The sequence below is a fragment of the Emydura macquarii genome, unplaced genomic scaffold (genome assembly GCF_026122565.2).
Source record: "Emydura macquarii macquarii isolate MOO-44397 ecotype Brisbane River unplaced genomic scaffold, CSIRO-AGI_Emac_v2 contig_1451, whole genome shotgun sequence".
Lineage (NCBI taxonomy): Eukaryota > Metazoa > Chordata > Testudines > Chelidae > Emydura > Emydura macquarii.
In genome coordinates this window covers 7,825,619-7,843,361 of record NW_027131588.1, presented here as the reverse complement: position 1 = coordinate 7,843,361, position 17,743 = coordinate 7,825,619, and the positions used below count along the sequence as shown (strand labels likewise).

The 17,743-nt window shown below is 40.9% G+C and overlaps 1 protein-coding gene and 1 long non-coding RNA gene across 4 annotated transcripts in view; one reads left to right on the top strand and one right to left on the bottom strand.

Annotated features, from left to right (window-relative positions):
• Window positions 1-16,269, bottom strand: part of ACER2 (alkaline ceramidase 2) — a 29,553-nt gene extending 13,284 nt beyond the window's left edge. Inside the window, exons 1-4 of one of the 3 annotated variants that reach the window (XM_067553142.1) lie at window positions 15,967-16,269; window positions 9,743-9,857; window positions 8,613-8,754; window positions 1,834-1,971 (exon numbers count right to left, since the gene is read on the bottom strand). In XM_067553142.1, the coding sequence (XP_067409243.1) occupies window positions 1,834-1,971; window positions 8,613-8,754; window positions 9,743-9,857; window positions 15,967-16,074 (503 nt within the window). In that variant the 5' untranslated portion in view covers window positions 16,075-16,269. Of the gene's footprint in view, window positions 1-1,833; window positions 1,972-8,612; window positions 8,755-9,742; window positions 11,555-15,966 lie in introns of those variants that run through there. The other 2 variants (XM_067553144.1, XM_067553143.1) reach the window with 2 other exon arrangements.
• A 178-nt stretch (window positions 16,270-16,447) lies between these two features.
• On the top strand, window positions 16,448-17,743 carry LOC137156534 (uncharacterized). The gene is made up of 3 exons (XR_010920788.1): window positions 16,448-16,584; window positions 16,880-17,021; window positions 17,413-17,743. It is a non-coding gene; the product is annotated as an uncharacterized lncRNA (long non-coding RNA).

Sequence of the window (17,743 nt, the reverse complement as noted above, 5' to 3'; positions counted from 1 at the left end):
CAGGAATGTCCAAGCCATTCATTCTTCTAAAGGTAAATAACAGAGTTCCATACAATTTAATGGAAGATCTGCCATATCAAACTCTTAAAACAAAGGTATTAATTTACTTATAGGCATATCTATGGCACTTGACACTAAAGTGTCTGAGCTCCTAACAAGTTCATGATTTCTCCTTGTACCTCCCCCGGGAGGTAAAGGCACATTACTAGATGCAGTTTCCAAATGGAAAACTGAGGCACAGAAAATTTAAGTGATTTGCCCAAAGTCACACAGAATGTCTCTCCAAATGGGTCTCTCTGAACATTAAAGATTCCTGGGCACTTTCATCAAAATAGGGTTCTAGCCAACTCCACCAGCCTCCTTGGTCAATTTCCCCATCTCTTCCTCTGTTGTGTAGTGCACTATTCGGTTCCCATATTCCTCCTATCACAGAGATGGCTGCGTTTCAGTGCTTTTCAACAGGAAGGATTTAATTATACCTTTCCAAAATATTATTTTTAAGAGAGGCTTTTATGTATTCTGATAAATTGAATGGAAAAAATCCACCCAATTCATGAACAATGAATATTGCATATTTAAATACAAAAGAGTCAAGAAATATTGAAGTTAAGCCTGATTCTTCTTTCTTTTACACAGATTTCAGTGGAGTTACTCCTGACTGATAAGGGTAGGAGAGGAGAATTAGACCCAAGAATTGCTTTGTAACATTAACTTGCCCTTATTGCATATACTGGGCCAAATCCTCATTTGGTGTAAATCAGTGTAACTCCATTGACTTCAATGCAGGTGATTCAGTTTACACCAGCTTAGGATCCAGCCCTACGTATTTAAGTATACATGTAATAACTTAACGAATTACTGGAAATACAAGCAGTGTGAAAGAGTCCAAACAGCTACCATAGGCTGTGAAAATTCCTCTCTCGTTGAGATGAATGGGGTGGAACAGAGTGAGTTCACACCACAGCCAGTATAGCAGGACAGCAATAACAGAAAGACCAATTGCTAGATTGTGCCTCATAGGCTCAGCACTGCGCTGGGGGTACTGTGGAGCTGCATGGCTGTAGGAGCAGCACCCTACCTCGGAGGCCTGGTCTGTGCTATGCAATGTTACCAGATCTCCTCACCACTGTCAAATACAGTGTTATGATACGAGACGCTGAATGTGTTAGTCATGTCAGTTAGAGCAATTACTGTTAACCTTGAACAAACATGACAAAGTTTCATGGTGTAGACCAGACCAGAGAAGCAAAATCAGAGATGCCAACCCCAAAGATTCAAAAATCATAAGTCATGAGCCCAAAAATCATGAGATTTTAAAACAAATAATAAATATCTGGTCTTTTTATTTGCCTTCTGGTTGTGGAGCTTTCAGGGTTCAGGTTTTTAAGCTTTTCTCTGCATCCACAAAGGCTAGAAACCCATTAAACATTTCCTTTAAAAAAAAAAAAAAAAAAAAAAAAGCTAGATTCCCACAATCAAGCATCTCCGGAAACTAGGGCTTAACTAAACACATTAAATGTTGTGAAACTTGCTATGAAATTGCAAAATCTGATAACAGCGTGGCTGGTGCTTCCCATTACTCTGCTAGCCAGTGTGTAAGCCACAGCTCTGTCTATTCTCCACCCACCCCAGTCCCCCTTGGGGAGCAATGAACTCTCAGAGAAGCAGTTAGGGAGTGGTCTGTGTGTACACAGACTGAGATTCTGCCTATTCCTTATGTGGATCATGCATTTAGAAGGTGATCTACCCAAAAGTGTATTTGTATCCAGAATGAAACCCTCAGAAAACAAGTGTCAAGAAAGGCTGCTTCACATACAGAAGAAAGACACTTACCTCTTCAACTCGGCAATAAGCAGAGCTGTGCAGGGGATACCTAGTGTCATTAATGAGATGTTGTTGATAGCAGGTTTAATGAATGCAAGGCATGTAGTAACTCCAGAAAGGATACCGACTGCAGCTTTAAACCTTGCCCTGAGTAATTAAAGAAAAAGTGTACATTTTGTTTTAATTAAAGCCTTAAATTAGAGATAAAAACCAATAAAATCCTAAAACTGTTTAACATTGTTGTAAATAAAAAGTTTTATTTATTTGAATGGGTGTAAGAAATGACACACTACGATAACAATAACGTGATGTGTACAGAATATCTCTGGCAAAGACTTTAACTTTGCATATATGTGTGATACTTGCATAAATCTTCGCAAGACTGCAGCCTTGAGAGTTTAATATTTTACATGCACACTGATCATAAATATTTGAAATTGAGGCCCTATTCTGCTCTCTCTTATTCCATTATAAATCATGAGCTATTACATGGTATTCAATGAAGTTACACTGGTCTAAAAAGCAGTGTTGCCAATTCTCATTATTTTACCACGAGTATCATGACATTTGTTATTTTCCTTAAAGCCCTATCTCCTGGAATCATGTTATGTGAGAATCTCAGCTTTTCTTTTTAATAAAGTAAATTTCAAACTTTCTGGGTTGCAGAGAAAAGCTTGCAAACATGAAGTCTAAAGGTTCAAAACCTCACAAGGCAAATACAGAGATTTTTTAGTTTTGCATTATAATATTATATAATGTCATGATTCTTAAGCCAATGATTGTGGAAGGCCTGACGTGTTTTTTTGAAGGTTTAGGTTTGGCAATACTCCCAGTATAATTAAAGGCAGAAATCAAGCCCTCAATGTTTCTAGTATATAGTCTGATAAATTCAAAATTTCATTTACAAACTATTTAAATTTTGGGCTTGACAGGCTACATACTTTAAACATCATGTTTCTGGGGTCTAATCTATGGGGGGGCAGGTAGGGGAATATACATATGTCCTCCAAGCTGGAGTTCTCTTAGAAGTCACAGTCAGACTGCATTTCTCATACATTTTTAAAGAAGTCCAAATGAAGGTTTGCTAGGAGGGCAACACACACAGGAGCTAAGTTCTGTAGCACAGGGGTTCTCAAACTGGGGGGTCTGGACCCCTCAAGAGGTCATGAGGTTATTATGGAGAGGCCACAAGCTGTCAGCCTGCTCACATGCCAGGGCTGCGGCTTTCAGCCCTGTGCATGGCTGACAGCCAGAGCCCTTCAGAGCTGGGTGGCCAGAGAACAGCACTGCTCTCCAGGTGCTCTGAAAGCAGTGCCACCCCCACAGCAGTGCAGAAGTAAGGGTGGCATGATATGAGGGAGGGTGGCATGGCCCAGGGGAGGGGGTTGTCACGGCCTGAAATATTTTCAAAAGGGGGTCCCAGCAAAAAAAAAAAAAGTTTGAGAACCCCTGCTGTAGCTGCACGAGCTGAAGCCCAGGCAGAAGGGGTGCAAAGAAGCTTTTAATCCATCTTTGGGTCTCCCTAGTTCTGGGCATTATGAGACCAGCAAGGCCTGGGTACAAATTAGGGCAAGACCAGGAACTACTCTAACTTACACAAGCTTGCCTGGCTGCCTAAGAGCTGCTCCCATCCCAGACAAAGTAGAGTGTAAAGTGCCCTAGTCACACCACTCCTGACACTGATCCATCTCCACCCCAGTCACACTGACATGTGCTTATGAAGTGTGTATGAGGGCAGTGTAGGGGTCCCTGCATTGGCCTATGTCACCTCTGTATTCAAAACATTTCTTAGAAGTTCATTATGCACCATAATGCTACTGGGGTCAGTAAAGGAAACAACCAGGAAGACAGGATCTGCCCTATATTCTGTTAGCCCATATCTGTATAAGATAGTTATTATCCACAGGCAGCACTTTTTTCTTTTAATTCTACATCTGAAACACAGCCAAGGTACAGTAGGGTAGCACCTTTCTCCAGCTCAGATAAGTATCATAGTAGTTTTCATTGATCTCAACCCACGATCGCTAGAGCTGCTCGGTATAAAAAGCTTTTTGCTTTAGAAGACAGATCTCTAATGGCAACAGTTGTTGGGGGATTTTGGAAGGAAGCTCTGAAACTGAGGTGAATAAACTGATTACATTTACACAGTAAGCACCTTAGGAATACTCAAAATAAACAGAGTCCAGCCTGCCAGCCTCCAGTGTTAGTGTCTAAAAGTCCTTAATGCAATTAGATTATGCTGGATATCAAATTCAGTATTATTATTAATGGGGAGAGGCGGGGTAAGCAGAAAGGGGACTGAACAGATGACAGTGAAGAGCATGGGATAGATCGATAAGATTATAGCACAGAATTAGGCAAAACAACTCCAGTTGAAGGTAACTGCCCCTTGCCTCCTGTAAAAAGAAAATTAATCCCCCTGAAATTTCACATCCCAGATTAGAAGTGTTCTCACAAGTTTAGAAGACAATCATAATAGGAGTTTTAAAGTGACAGGACCTGATTCTTGTACTCACTGTAGATCAGTCTGACTATGGGGAGATTTGCCACTGACTTCAACAGATCCATGATTTCATCCCAATACTCTATTCTTCCTTTTTTTATTTAAATAAAAAGAACACTGGAAAACCTAGTTTAACAAGGAAGCTGTTTAACCCTGTTAGCAATACTGTAAATCTATGCACAGAACAGCTGCTGGATCTAATATTAAACTATGTAAAGTAATGATTAAAGGATTTTTTTGGCTAATTCTTATGTAACAATATGTTTTTGGACATCATGAAATGTCCTATAGTTGCATTAACTGTCAAAATGCTGCCAAGTACTGTCACATAATGAAACGCTGCCACAAAACCTCCGCTTCAGTTTTTATTTTGGGAGTGAAAGAGCAGGCAGTGTGTCCTGTAAAAGCACTGTGTTGCAATATGCAGAAGTAAACAAGATTCACACAACTGGGACAAAGTCATGAGACTGGAATGATAGCACACAGTCATTTAAGATGCACTTTCCATAATGAAAGCAATTTGAGGAATGCTCTGGTGGAAAGGTCAAATCTAGATGTTTTTAAAAATAAGATGATCCTCCAATAAGATTTGTGGGAAAAACAAAACTGCTGATCTTAGGAAGGCAGGAAGCAATGGAACACGCTAGTATTAGCAATTTTAAAAGAAAAGCTATTGTGGACATCAATGCTACTGCTCAAACACTCTTCATTAATCACTTCATTATCTCAGGTCCAGGCTCTATTATAAAAACAATGTAACAGTGTCTTAATGTGGTTGTAGCAACATGTTATAGCATGGGTTTTCTTGGACTCAGGCCCTGTTTCTACCATATGGTTATTTATAAATCACCTTCTTTCTCACCATGTAGGGAAGGGGAGGGGGAGCAGACCCAGTGACAAGACAATTCACCCTCTAAGTCAGTTTTCTCAACCTTTTAAATAGCAAGTACCCTCTAACTTATTAAAATTTTAATAAGTACCCCAACTCTCAATTTTCCACAGGATTTTATATTTACAGACTGTGAGCCATATGTTGGAAGAAGGGCTGAGTGTATAAGGCCATGATATGGCAGATCTAGTGTGGGTAGGGTTACCACCTTTACACCAGGGGTGCACAACTCAAGTATGTACCTGGGCTAGAGGTGATGCTGGCCAAAGCTAGGTGGCTTTGAGCGGTATGCCAATGCGAGGGAAAATAAAGCACTGCGCAAAATTTTTTGGCAGTGATTTGAGAGGAGGAAGAGGTGAGAGAGAGACAAGGAAGGAGGGAGAGGGGGGGAGAGAGAGAGAGAGAGAGACAGGAAAAGAGGGTAACTGGTGAAATCTGGGGCTGTCATAGCTGCCAATTTCACTGCTCAACTAGAGCAGTGAAATTGACAAGTTTTCTGGGCACTGGGCTTTGAGCCAGGGAGGGGGGCTGCCACCTGGGCAAGTTGCAGGAGGCTGCTGCCTGGCTGCCAGCCCATGAGGTGGGCGACTGCCACCCAATCTGAGCTGCGGCAGAGGAGGCTTCCACGCTGGCTGGGACCCAGGGATGCGGGCAGGCGGCTGCTGCCCATCTTCAAGCCAGGGCACTGGAGACGGTCCCTTGACTCGGAGCTGTGGCGTGAGTGGCTGCCACCCAGCCCAGTTCACAAGATGCAGGAGGCTGCCACCGGGAATAAACCTGGGAGCTGGGACCTGGTGGGAAGTGGAGGGCTGCTGCCTGCCTCCCCCAGAAGCTAGCGGCTACCGCCTCCCTCCCAGCTGGGAGCTGAGACTGCATGGGAAGTGGGCTGCTGCCGCCTGGCTTCCCCAGAAGTCAGCAACTGCTGCCCGCCTCCCCTTCACTCTGTTTTTCCCCGGGTACTCCGTGCCTGTGTCTCATGTACCCTCAGGGGTACGTGTACCACAGGTTGAGAAACTATGCTCTAAGTGACCATAGCCCCAATCTTGCAAACATTTAAGTATGTGCTGAACCTTAAACCATAACAGTCCCACTGAACTCAACTGACCTCAGTGGGACTACTCAAATGCTTAGAGTTAATCAGGGATGTAAGTGTTTGAAGGATCAGAGCCGAATTTTAGACAGAATGCAACAAGTGGGCCTGGAGGTAATAAACAGCAGGAAGAGAATTGGATGAGGAAGGTCAGAAGTGACAGTGGTAAGATTATGTGGTTATTCAACATAGTTAAGTGCAGGACTAGATGCTAGTGCAATGAACTTCAAGACACAATCAAGGAACCACCCAAAGCTCTAAGATAGATATTGATTCACGTAAAATACTTTATTGAACCAACTTCTGTTGATGAGAGAGACAAACTTTCCTGCTTACACAGAGCTCTTTTTGAGGGCTGAAAAAAGGTACTCAAAGTCACAGTGAAATCCAAAGTGGAACAGATTGTTTAATGTATGATGAAGCAGTCCATTAGCACCTCTCCAGTTGCAGGGGGAAAAGGAAAAAAAACCTGAGGATAAGAAATACCAGGATACAGTCCAGACTAACAAACAGCTATATCACCTCTGCCCTGCAACCTTGGGTGCCTTACAATACCTTGCTGAAGTAGCTCCCACCTGGGTTGCTCACAAACAGCCTTCCAGCATGCAGACCACACCCAGATTGTTTATGTATAACTGCAGCCTGCTGGCCACACTCTAGGTCTCACCAGCCTTGGTTATACGGCAGGGTGACCCCAATACACTCCCAGTCTTAGATTTTCCCCCAGAAATGTATGTCTTGTACTGCCCAACCCTCTCCTGGATAATACAAGTTATATTAGTTCTGTTATTTCTTTAAAAGGAATAAAATGCTCACACACAACTTGCCATCCGTAAATAGAGTTTTCCAGACACTTCAATTTAAACACACTGGATTGGATAAAACAATAAAACAAGTTTATTAACTACAAAAAAAGAAAGATTAAGTGAGTACAAGTAATGAGGCATAAAAGTCAGAAATGGTACAAGAAAAATAAAACGCTACTGGTGCCTAATTTAACAAAACTATTTTAAATTCAAAGCAAAATTTTCTCACCATATGCTTTCAGCAGTCTTACTGACCAAGCTTCTTAGGTCAGGAATCCCTCCCCCCAAGTCCAACAGCTGCTGCCTTTGTCCCATCAGGTACAGTGAATTGATGGGCATGGGGCGGTCCCTTAGAGTGTCTGCCCCTTCTTTCTCAATCCTGTTCCCCCTTTGAGAAGCATTTCCAGGTGGAGTAAGACAATAGGGAGTTTGTGTGGCAGGATGTTCACTGCTGTTTTTTTCTCACCTGTCTGAGCTTTCCATTTCCCTTCCTGCCCGAGGACTCTGTTTACTACTTAAATGTAAATTAAGCAGAGCACACATTCCTTTATTTAGGACAGACTTGTCTGCCAACATGAGTTAATAACACCATACAGTGGACTCTTATAGCTTCACATAAAATGTTGCCATACATTATACCAGAACAATAAAAAGCAAATTAAAAGTTTTTAAATGATACCTCTGAAGATATACTTTGTACAAAGATTATTATAATAGAGTGTAGGGTGTGAATACAGGGGTACATTCTGTCACAGGGTGGAGTGAGGACATTAAGTGATTATAGACTGTTGTAATAAGTCATAAATCCAGTGTCTCTAGTCAGTCCGTATCTCTACTGCTATCAACCCACAAGACACCTTTCAAGATCTATGGGTCCTACACATACCTATCACATGTGGTGCACCTCATCCAGTACACTAAATGCCCCAATAACAACTATGTGGGTGAAAAAAGATAACCATTATACTCTCAAATGAGCTCAGACAGAAAAATTATAAAAGACAAAAACAGCCTATCACCTGTCGGTGAACACTTTTCACAGAGCGAACTTTCTATATCGGATCCTCAAAGGAAGCCTGCATGACACCTTCAAAAGATGAGCATGAGAGCATAAATTCATAACTTTATTAAATACTGAAAATCATGGACTGAATAGACACTGGATTTGTGGCCTATTACAACAATCTATAGCCCACTTAAACCCCCTACTCAATGCTTTTTCCTCCCCCCATGACTGGAGAGGTATTAGTGGGCCATTTCACCTTGAATAATCCCTTGAAATATGTGTTAAATACTTATGCTAAACAATCTGTTCCACCTTGTATTTAGCTATGGTACTCGGAGTGCATTTCCCAGACCTGAAGAAGAACTCTGTAAGATGGAAAGCTTGTCTCTCTCATCAACAGAAGTTGGTCCTATAAAAGTTATTTCCTCACCCACTTCGTCTCTAATATCCTGTGACCAACATAGCTACAACAACACTGCATACATATATATTACCTGTCATTTCGAAAAACTTTTGGTAGATATCTTCTGGGGAACCACATGGCCAGAGCACACATCAGGACCCAAAGAATAGCCAGCTCATCTAGCATCTGACCCAGGAAACTGAGTGTAGCATGGAAATAGACAGATCCAATTCCTGGATGAATCAATTAAAAGTCAATATGAATAGTTACAGTAGTTTCTGGGATTAAAATGTACAGCTTAACAATGGACCGTATAGTACATACTTTGACATGGAGCTCAGTTTGTCTGGAAATGGTAGAAAGATTTAACCACCACCACAATACCTTGCAATTAGTGAAATACCTAAAAGGGTGATATAAATCTGTGGTAGCCACGACTTATTGCAAAACAACCCATTTATGAAAGGGGCAAGTGTCATCTCTAAATAGCAAAATGAAACATATGTAAAGGGAACAGAGCATCAGGATATCACTAAGTTGAAATGGGAAAAGTATTATTCAAAAACAAACAAAAAAACCCTCCAATGTTTGCTCTAAAAATAGAAACACCCCCCCTCAGCCAATAAGAAAGTCAAACAAGGGAAGCAGCAGATGGTGGCTACACCTTAGCATGAGTTTACAGATGGAAAATCCTGTTTTACAGAGCCATGTAATCCGCACAACAATTCAGTGTCCCATCTATATAGGATTTCAAAATCTTCCATTGTTGCTGACAATGGAAATATTAATGATCCTCTGTACACAAAATGGGTAAACATGTCATTTCTATGTCACTAAATTATCAGCATGTTATAAACAAAAGGCTCCTGAACTCCTCCCGAATGGTGCTAAACATCCTCAACTTCGATTAAAGTAACGGGATGAGGGTGCTCAGCAGGGCTCAGGATCAAGCCCAAACGTGGCAAAAGCAATTACACAAAGGAAAGGCAGAACAGAGCTGAGCTAAGCAGACCAGAGTCCCAGCCAACCTCTATCGTCACAGAACATTTTCCTTTGTGAAAGTGAATGTGCTGCAGTATCAAGTACGTTCAAGCAAACTGCTCACTAGACGTCAGGGTTGCTTTATTTTTCAATAACGTGATGTGCTGGCAGGAAGAGAACCTAATTTCCTCTCTTACAGTTCATGCATGACCAGACACACACGGAGACCATTCAACTTACCAACAACAACTAGCAGAGTCCATATTAAGTAGATTCCATTGTTGAAGCAGGTGGCATATTGACGAAATAAGCACATACATATGGGTGGTAAAACAAAAAACAAGATGTTGCTTATCTAGAAAAGAAAATATAAAATAAAATGTATCAAATAAAGGGAGAAAATGAAACAAACCTTTAAAGTTTGTAGGCTGCCTAAAACCAGCTAGAAAAGCCCATTTGTTGCTTGATCTCATGACAACCCCAACTCACCAAAACTTGCATGTCCGTGTCTTTATTTTTTCTCCCAAAAGCTGACCCAGATTCTGCAGTGGAGGTCTTTATTTTGAGAAATGTTAAGTATAAACCCATCAGGACTGCATAATGTAGATGATCATTCTCTTAAAATAGCTTGTAAATCTATCCCATGAGCAACATTTTTGTGATTATATAAATACATTATCAAATATTCATTGTCATTGCAATTCAAGAAGTATACATAATGACAACAAGAGGTTAATAACAAGGATCTTAGCTAGTGGCACCCTCTTCTTAATGACTGAGGAAGCCTTCCATGAAAGCTTGTGGAACTGCCTAGATACAGATCATGTGGTCCTCTCTTAAAGAAAGGGGCACTAGGTCGGGGGAACTCTGCTGCAGCTTTTAGGCCACTGGTTCTCAAACTGTGGGGCACACCCCCTAGAGGGTGCAGAGAAGTGTCCAAGGGGTGGGGAGGGAGCGCTAATGCCAGCCATCCCTGCTCTTCTCCCAACTCTGCTCCAGCCCCATCTGCAGCCACAGCTCTGCCAGCTGCCAGCCCCCGGCTCCTACTATTGGACCCCACTCTTGGCCTCCAGCCTCTGCTCCCGGCCCCCACTACTGACCACGGCCGCAACTCTGCTCCTGGCCTGGGAGTGCACGGACACATTCTATTCCTGGCAACAGAAGGCATGAGAGGAAAAATTTGTGGACCTCTGACTTAGGCTGTAATAGGCAGCTGTGGAGCATCTACCCTACAGCTTCATGGTGGGATAAGAGGCAGGGCAATAAGATAGAGGCAATGATGAGGAATTCTATTACCTTCTCAGTGCCTAGCTCAGTTACTCAGGCAGGAGAGAGAGCCTGGCCTAAGAGAGTCCCCCTGAATAAAAGGGGAATTACAGCTGCTTTGGAATTTATAACTTATACTAGCTGGTATGGCCTTTTAGGGCCTGATCCTATATTCCCAGTGCCCCTCAATTTGAAGTTAATGAGAGTTTGGGGTGGACAAGGAGTGCAGGACTGGACCCTTAATGGATGTGTTTGCTTCTTCAACTATATTTTTCCCTACTCAAGTCCTCAAATACAGTCTTCACCCTACACAAAAACAGAATTCAGGGAGATTAAAATCACCTCACTTTAATTCCCAGTAAGGATCAAACTGGATCAATTCTAAAACCAGCATTCAAAATGTCAGAAACTAAAAGAGGGGCTCCTAAGCATATTCATTTGCTAGTACTATATGCGAGAAGCATTCCTTCAAACTGAAGATGCTCCCTCTGAGGGTCACATTTTCTTCAGAAGCCTTGACCTTTGGGTTTGATTAAAATAAAATATTTAGAAAAAGCCATCTCCTGCTCAGTTTACAGTAGCACACTCTTTACTAGAGACTGTGAATCTGTGCCAGCAAAACCCTTGGAAATGGCATTCAGCCGGAGACTCAGAAGATAGTGTGATACAGATGAGCTCATTGATAAATAAAAAATTGATTTTAAAAGTACGAAAAGATTAAAATTGGAATGTTGAAAAGGCTGAAATTCAACAAAAGCCTACATTAAAAAATTGAGCAACCCACCTCCCGATCTTCCAAAAATTAAAAAAATTTAAAAAAAAGAAAAAAAGCGATCTCAACTTCTACAGGCAGGCTATTGAGAAGATGAAGGAAGGATTTCCTGGCTTTTTTAGGACTGGCTTCCAGGACTGTTACAGAACAATATCTGGTTGGCAGGAAGAGGTTTGAAATACATCATTAGAAGCCACTGTATCGTACTTCTGGTTTTATCAAAATAAACTATATAGAAAAGAGGGGATCCTGACATACTGTATTTAAAGGCCTAATGTAATAGTTCTTTGATTTGAGCTGCATCGCAAACTGGAACAAATTCCATCACTGCAAACATCTGGTTCCCCAATTTTGGTCAACAAAAAACCTGAGAATGGCAGAAGAAAGACTGTCCAGTTCTTGTTACCTAGGATTTCCACATAGGTCTGCAATGTCGCAGACAGAGTATAGATTTACAAAAGCCAAATTAAAAACAAAAACAAAAAAACCCAACCCACTACATTTATACATACCAGATTTAAAATTAATTTAGGAGTGTCCACATGGTTTGCAACAGTCTAACTAAATACATTTTTTTAAATATCTTTAGGTAATTAGTGCAAATTTGTGCTTAGACAAGGCCTTTGTCCTGAGATTACAGGACTGTGCTGTTAAATCTTTGCTGAGAAGTGAATAGGTTCTGGCCTTTTAAGATGTGGATTACCAAGCTTCCGCTATAATACTTTAGGGGCCTGATCCAGAGCCTATTCAAGACAAGGGGAGTCTTTCAGGCCAGTAGCCATGTTATCCCAAGTCATTTTAGAGCTACAGAGTGAAATCCTGGCTCCAAGAAGGTCAATGGCAAAACTCCCATTGACTTGAGTTGGACCAGGATTTCCACCATAAATCTGTAAACAGCTGTCTTTTCTTGACCTACTCTGGTCATTCATCCTGATACACCTACATCCATCTCCTGCACTTTGCAGAATTACATTCTGTGTTTTAGCTCCATAGAGGATGTTCATCCTCCCCCACCCCATTTCCAGCCTGCTCCAAGGCACAGTTGCTTTAAGAAGTGTTCTCTTAGGTTTATCCTAAAAACTTTTGCTCCCTTTGTTTTAGGTTCTTGTGCAGTGTCAACACAGGCAAATACAGCAGACTGTTTCCCACAAAGTGCTCAGACATTACAGGGCAGCCATACACCAGACCTACCCAATTGCCCTTGATGGTGGTACTGGGGTAATCATGGCCCCAGAAATGCTGAGCTCAAATGTGGGGTTTGTTTTTATTTAAATGTGCAGAGCTAACAAGAAAAAGGACACTAAAGTCACCTAGTCCTCACTGGTTGGCTCAGCAGAGGGTTCAGTGTGTAAATGTACTTCTGTAGCTGAGTGCAGTGCTATAATTCATTGCTAGCCTGGAAAGAAAAAAAGCCAGAAAGAACAGGAGACAAAGAGGAAGGAGCTAGACAAGTTTTTAGGACGATAAAGAATCAGAATTGAAGGAAGCCCTGCACAGAGTTGGCAGGATCCCAGTGTATGCCACACTTTCCATACAAATCTATGAAGAGGCGAACTAACAGACAGTCCAATTTATTATCTCACTATTCAATTATTTTACTTTTTTATCCCTACTACTTCTTAACATACATGGGATATAGGGAAAAGAGAAACATTTTAAAGACCTTACTGGCTCAGGTTATTAGATATTTCCTCATACCTTGGTTTCCAAGTAACATATACACACATCCTCTCAAGCACCTGGAAGTACTTAGTAGCTCATTTGGATAGTGGGATGTGGCTTATTGAGAGAAGGAGTATGGACCATGATATTATGATTTCTTTCCAATGAATGGATTCTCTCCAGTTTTGTATATCTGGAGAGATCCAACAGTTACTTACAGGATGGATACAAAAACTGATGATTAAAATAAATAAATGCATTAGTTTTTAAAAATTTAAATTAGTTTATTTAAAAAAAATAAGCTATTTGAATTTATGACAGCCTATGTTAAGGCCTAAAGTTAGTATAATAAAATAATTTAAATTAAATAAAAAATAATATCCAAGCAGTACATGTTTGCTGCCAAAGTTTTAAAGACAGCCCATCCACTGAACTTTGAAGTCACTGGCTAAGCACCTGGAACCAGAGTTTGTTGAAGTGCTAAACCAGTTTTAGACAGCAGTAGCCTCTTTTGCTGGTGCAGAGGGAGTATTTTCTTTGTTTCAATTTATTCAAGTAGTTCAGTTCAATTTAGTTCTTTCAAAGTTAAGAAAACAGACTGGGAGTTTTAAAAAAAGCAAGAAAGCTTTTTACCCTCTTCCAATCTATTAATAAAAACAAGGTGTGAGAGAATGAGATCTACTAGTTCTAAAACTTTGAAGACACATGGTGACCAGAAAGAATCTGTTCAAATCACTAATTATAGATTCTTCCTTTATTTAATAAATCAGTTAATTTTAAATGCAAACATAGTTTGATGATCTTACTTTTTTCCCTCTTTATGCATTCAGCACATTTAAGGTATTTTATTTAACTAATGAAAAACAATTTTAAAATGTTTTTGTGCTTTTTTAAAATTGGATTCTAATTTCCATCCAAATGTAACTCTACACAAGTATAAAAATTAATCACCTATTAAATATGAAATGTGTCATTCAACATCTTCAAACACAATAAAACAAAAAAACTGAATAAATGTATGTTAAGCTATACCACTTACTTTAATAGATGTGAATAGATATAGTGTATCCTCCTGGTTAATACAGAGATATACCAAAATATCAAATTACAACAAGTAAGAATCAGCCTGTCTTTAGGAAAATAACTAAAAAGTGCAAATGCAAAACAAGATTAAAAGTGATTATTTCAATCAAGATTTCCTGCTTGCTGATTTAAGTCACGATTAAATAGTCAGTGAAATAAAGCACTTTGATTTAAATCAATCCACCTTAGTTACATTAGTAAATTCATCCTCTAAACACATGGTATTCTATTCTGAAAAGAACTGCAACGTAATAAGGGGCTAAGGTTGTTAAATTATCTGGGCATACTCCACCTTGGTCTAGTCACAGCATGTATTCTAGGCCTTATTCACCTGCTTTGCACTTTGTGGAGAAATTTATACTTGTGCAAAGTGGATGCAAAATGCAGCTATTCTGATCTAAGCATGTAAATGACAATACATCGTGTGAGGCAATGGAGAATCAGACCCACTGTATGCCAGTTATACAGACTGGCATTAATGGTGTCTATATGACCATCTTGGTTTTGTGCCCATGATACAGACTTGCACTGGGATGGGGGGAGGAAATACAGACACAAACAAAAACACTGAGTGATTGTGGGGAAAAATGAAATAGGAACTTTCATAATGTTATAAGGAGTCATCATTTTATATAACTTCAGTTGTTTGTGTTCTCCTCTAACTGCAAAGACTACTAACCTATGCTCACAAAAGAAAAGAGCATCAAACAAGTTAGATGGTCCCAAGAATGAGAATGTGGGAGGATGAGGACAGCAGCATTCCACCCATAACAACTGAAGGCTGTTCATTAGGAGTGGGTGGAGACAAAAATCTGTTTTGTATTTTGATTAGTTTTGGGGCCCAATTCTGATCTCAATCATGCTGATAGAAATCTGGAGTAGCACCAATGAAGTGAAAGTTACACTGGTAAATACAGAATAAATGAGACTGATAACTGGCCCTTTCTATTTATTGTTGATTTAAGATAGATACATACACAGGATTAGGGTTCACAAAATAGCATCTACTCTACTGACTTTGACATTTTTCTGATCGGCCTTCTTAACATTTTCCATTTCATTTTAAAATGAAAGTGTTGTAAAGTTCCATTAAAATAAAAGTGTTAATCTAATACGATGGTGAAACAAAGTCAACAATAAACAGGCAGGTGAAATCAGATCACAAAAGAAGCTTTCCCTCATACTCTCCCAAATAAAGCAACAGAAAAACTGATAACTTGTCATGCAATTGGATAGTTACTATCATATGCAAGAACCTTATTCTAACCATGTGTGCAAAAAGGCAAAGAAAAGCGGAGAGACTTCTGCTCTTTTCCCAAGCTAGAATAATAAGAGAGCTCAGTTCCTTTGAACTCCCCATGGAAATACTTTGAAAACAAAGCTAAAATCTAGGATATACAAAAGAAGGTGATAGTATTTTTGCTATATTTGGATACTTTCTATTAAAGTTACCAAACAAAAAGTAACAAATGTAAATGTTACTTGCATCTTATTTTTTATTTAAAAACCACTGAAAATGACAAGATGTACTAACAATATTTAAATATTTCCTTAGCCACACTTTACAGATATGTATGTATTAAAAACAAAATACAAAAGTAAATAGTGAATGTACTGTAAAGACAGACATGCATACAGATGTACAAACACACACACACAGAGCTGTGTGCTGGATACACACCGTGTTGTAGAACTCAGCTATCGTGGGCACAATAGTGTAGTTATCTTCGCACCAATCCACCTCGGAGCTGCCGGCTCGTAGCTGATCCCACAAATAGAGGGTGCTCATAGCTGGGATGGAGCTGCCTTGTGGCAGCTTCTGCTTTTTCTGCTGCCGCTGTGGCTTCTCTCTGTGCTGTTGTTCCCCTGGACTAATCAGCAAGGCGCAGGCAACACTGACCCCCCAGCAGCTTTATCCTGTTTTCCTTTGCTTCTGCCGGATGTGGACCCGAGAAGCGGCAGCTTTACAGCTCTCAGCCTGTTGGTCTCATCCTCTCTGTGGGTTGTTTTTAGTTTAATGCACGCCTCCCAGCTGATCAGCCTGCCTGTCCTCTCCCGCCCCCTCAAGCCAGAGCGCCTGCGCCTTATGCCTCCCCCAGCTGCCTGAGGCTCTCTCTACAAAAGAACGACTGCGGCTGCCCTGTACCTGCCACATCGCAGAGAACCGGCTCCTGCTCCAATTGAAGTCGGTGCAAGCGCCTGTTGATTGGCTTCTATAGTGCAGGATCGGGCCGCAGGAGCACCGGGGAGACACGGCTGTATGGAACAATCCTGCACTAGTCCCCAGAGCATGCACCAGGTGGGATTTAATAAATCTTCATTTCAATCGCTGTAATAGATCAGTTTACTGCCAATCCTCACTCCCAAAACCCACACAATTGTGGGCAAAGACATGGGGCCTATTTAAGACCCAAAGTGAAGAAACAGGAAAATAAAGGATAACACAGAAAACTGCTCAATGTAACATCCACTGGCACTGCATCTGGGCACCAGCACAACTGAAACAGAATGTATTAGAAACATTGACATTAATAACTGCAGTAATCTTTCCTAGAATATTTTCTGGATTCAGCACTTTTTTTTTTTTTTTTAAGTTCTGGTGAAAATCCATAGTCTGGCAATTTGCAGGCTGAAGCTGGCTGTTTACGCACAGAAAAAGGGCCAAGAGCAGAGACAGCTTCCCTACACTGCCCCACCAATGTGCCTCAGCCTGTCTTGGAAGGATTACCTCTCAGGGTATGTCTACACTCCGATGTAAACCAACCCAGGCTCAGATTTAGGTGCAAGCCCAAACTCCCCTTCAGTTTACACACAAATCTATCTGGCTCAGGCCAGTAAGCCCTCTCAACACAGACCCTAGGACCCTGCAAGGGGTGTGGGTACGAGCCTGAGTCCCACTGGGACTTGGGTCCACATGCATCATTTTGCATTGTGGACAGAGCTTGGGCCTCAATCTCCCAGTCTCATGTCCTGAGAGTCTGCAAACACTATCCCACAATGCCATGGGCCAGTGTTCCTATCCTTTCAATCCCAAAACAAGCCAGTCCACTCCCAGGAAACAGAAGCAACCCCCTGGTTCAAGTATAGGTGTTTGGCATTTAAACTTTCTATTTTATTCTGACTGCAGAGCTGCACACAGACTGAATTGTCTCCTTCATTAGCTATGGCCACTGACAAGAAGTCTGTTTCCAAGTGCACTGCTACCTGGTCACATGACTACAGTCAGATTCTGGTAAATTTGTGGTGGCCTGGGAGGCCAGGGGACATGCAAAAATAGGGAATTTATTTGTTTGCACTGGCTTCACTCTTTTTCATTGTTCAATGTCTGTGTTATGCACTTTATTTTATTATGGATTTTGGTGTTGGTATATTACCGGTGTTTTGGTGTTCTAATGGCAGGTGGCCTGCCTGACAATGTTTTAATATTATTTGATTTTTTGTAATAGATATGTTCACAA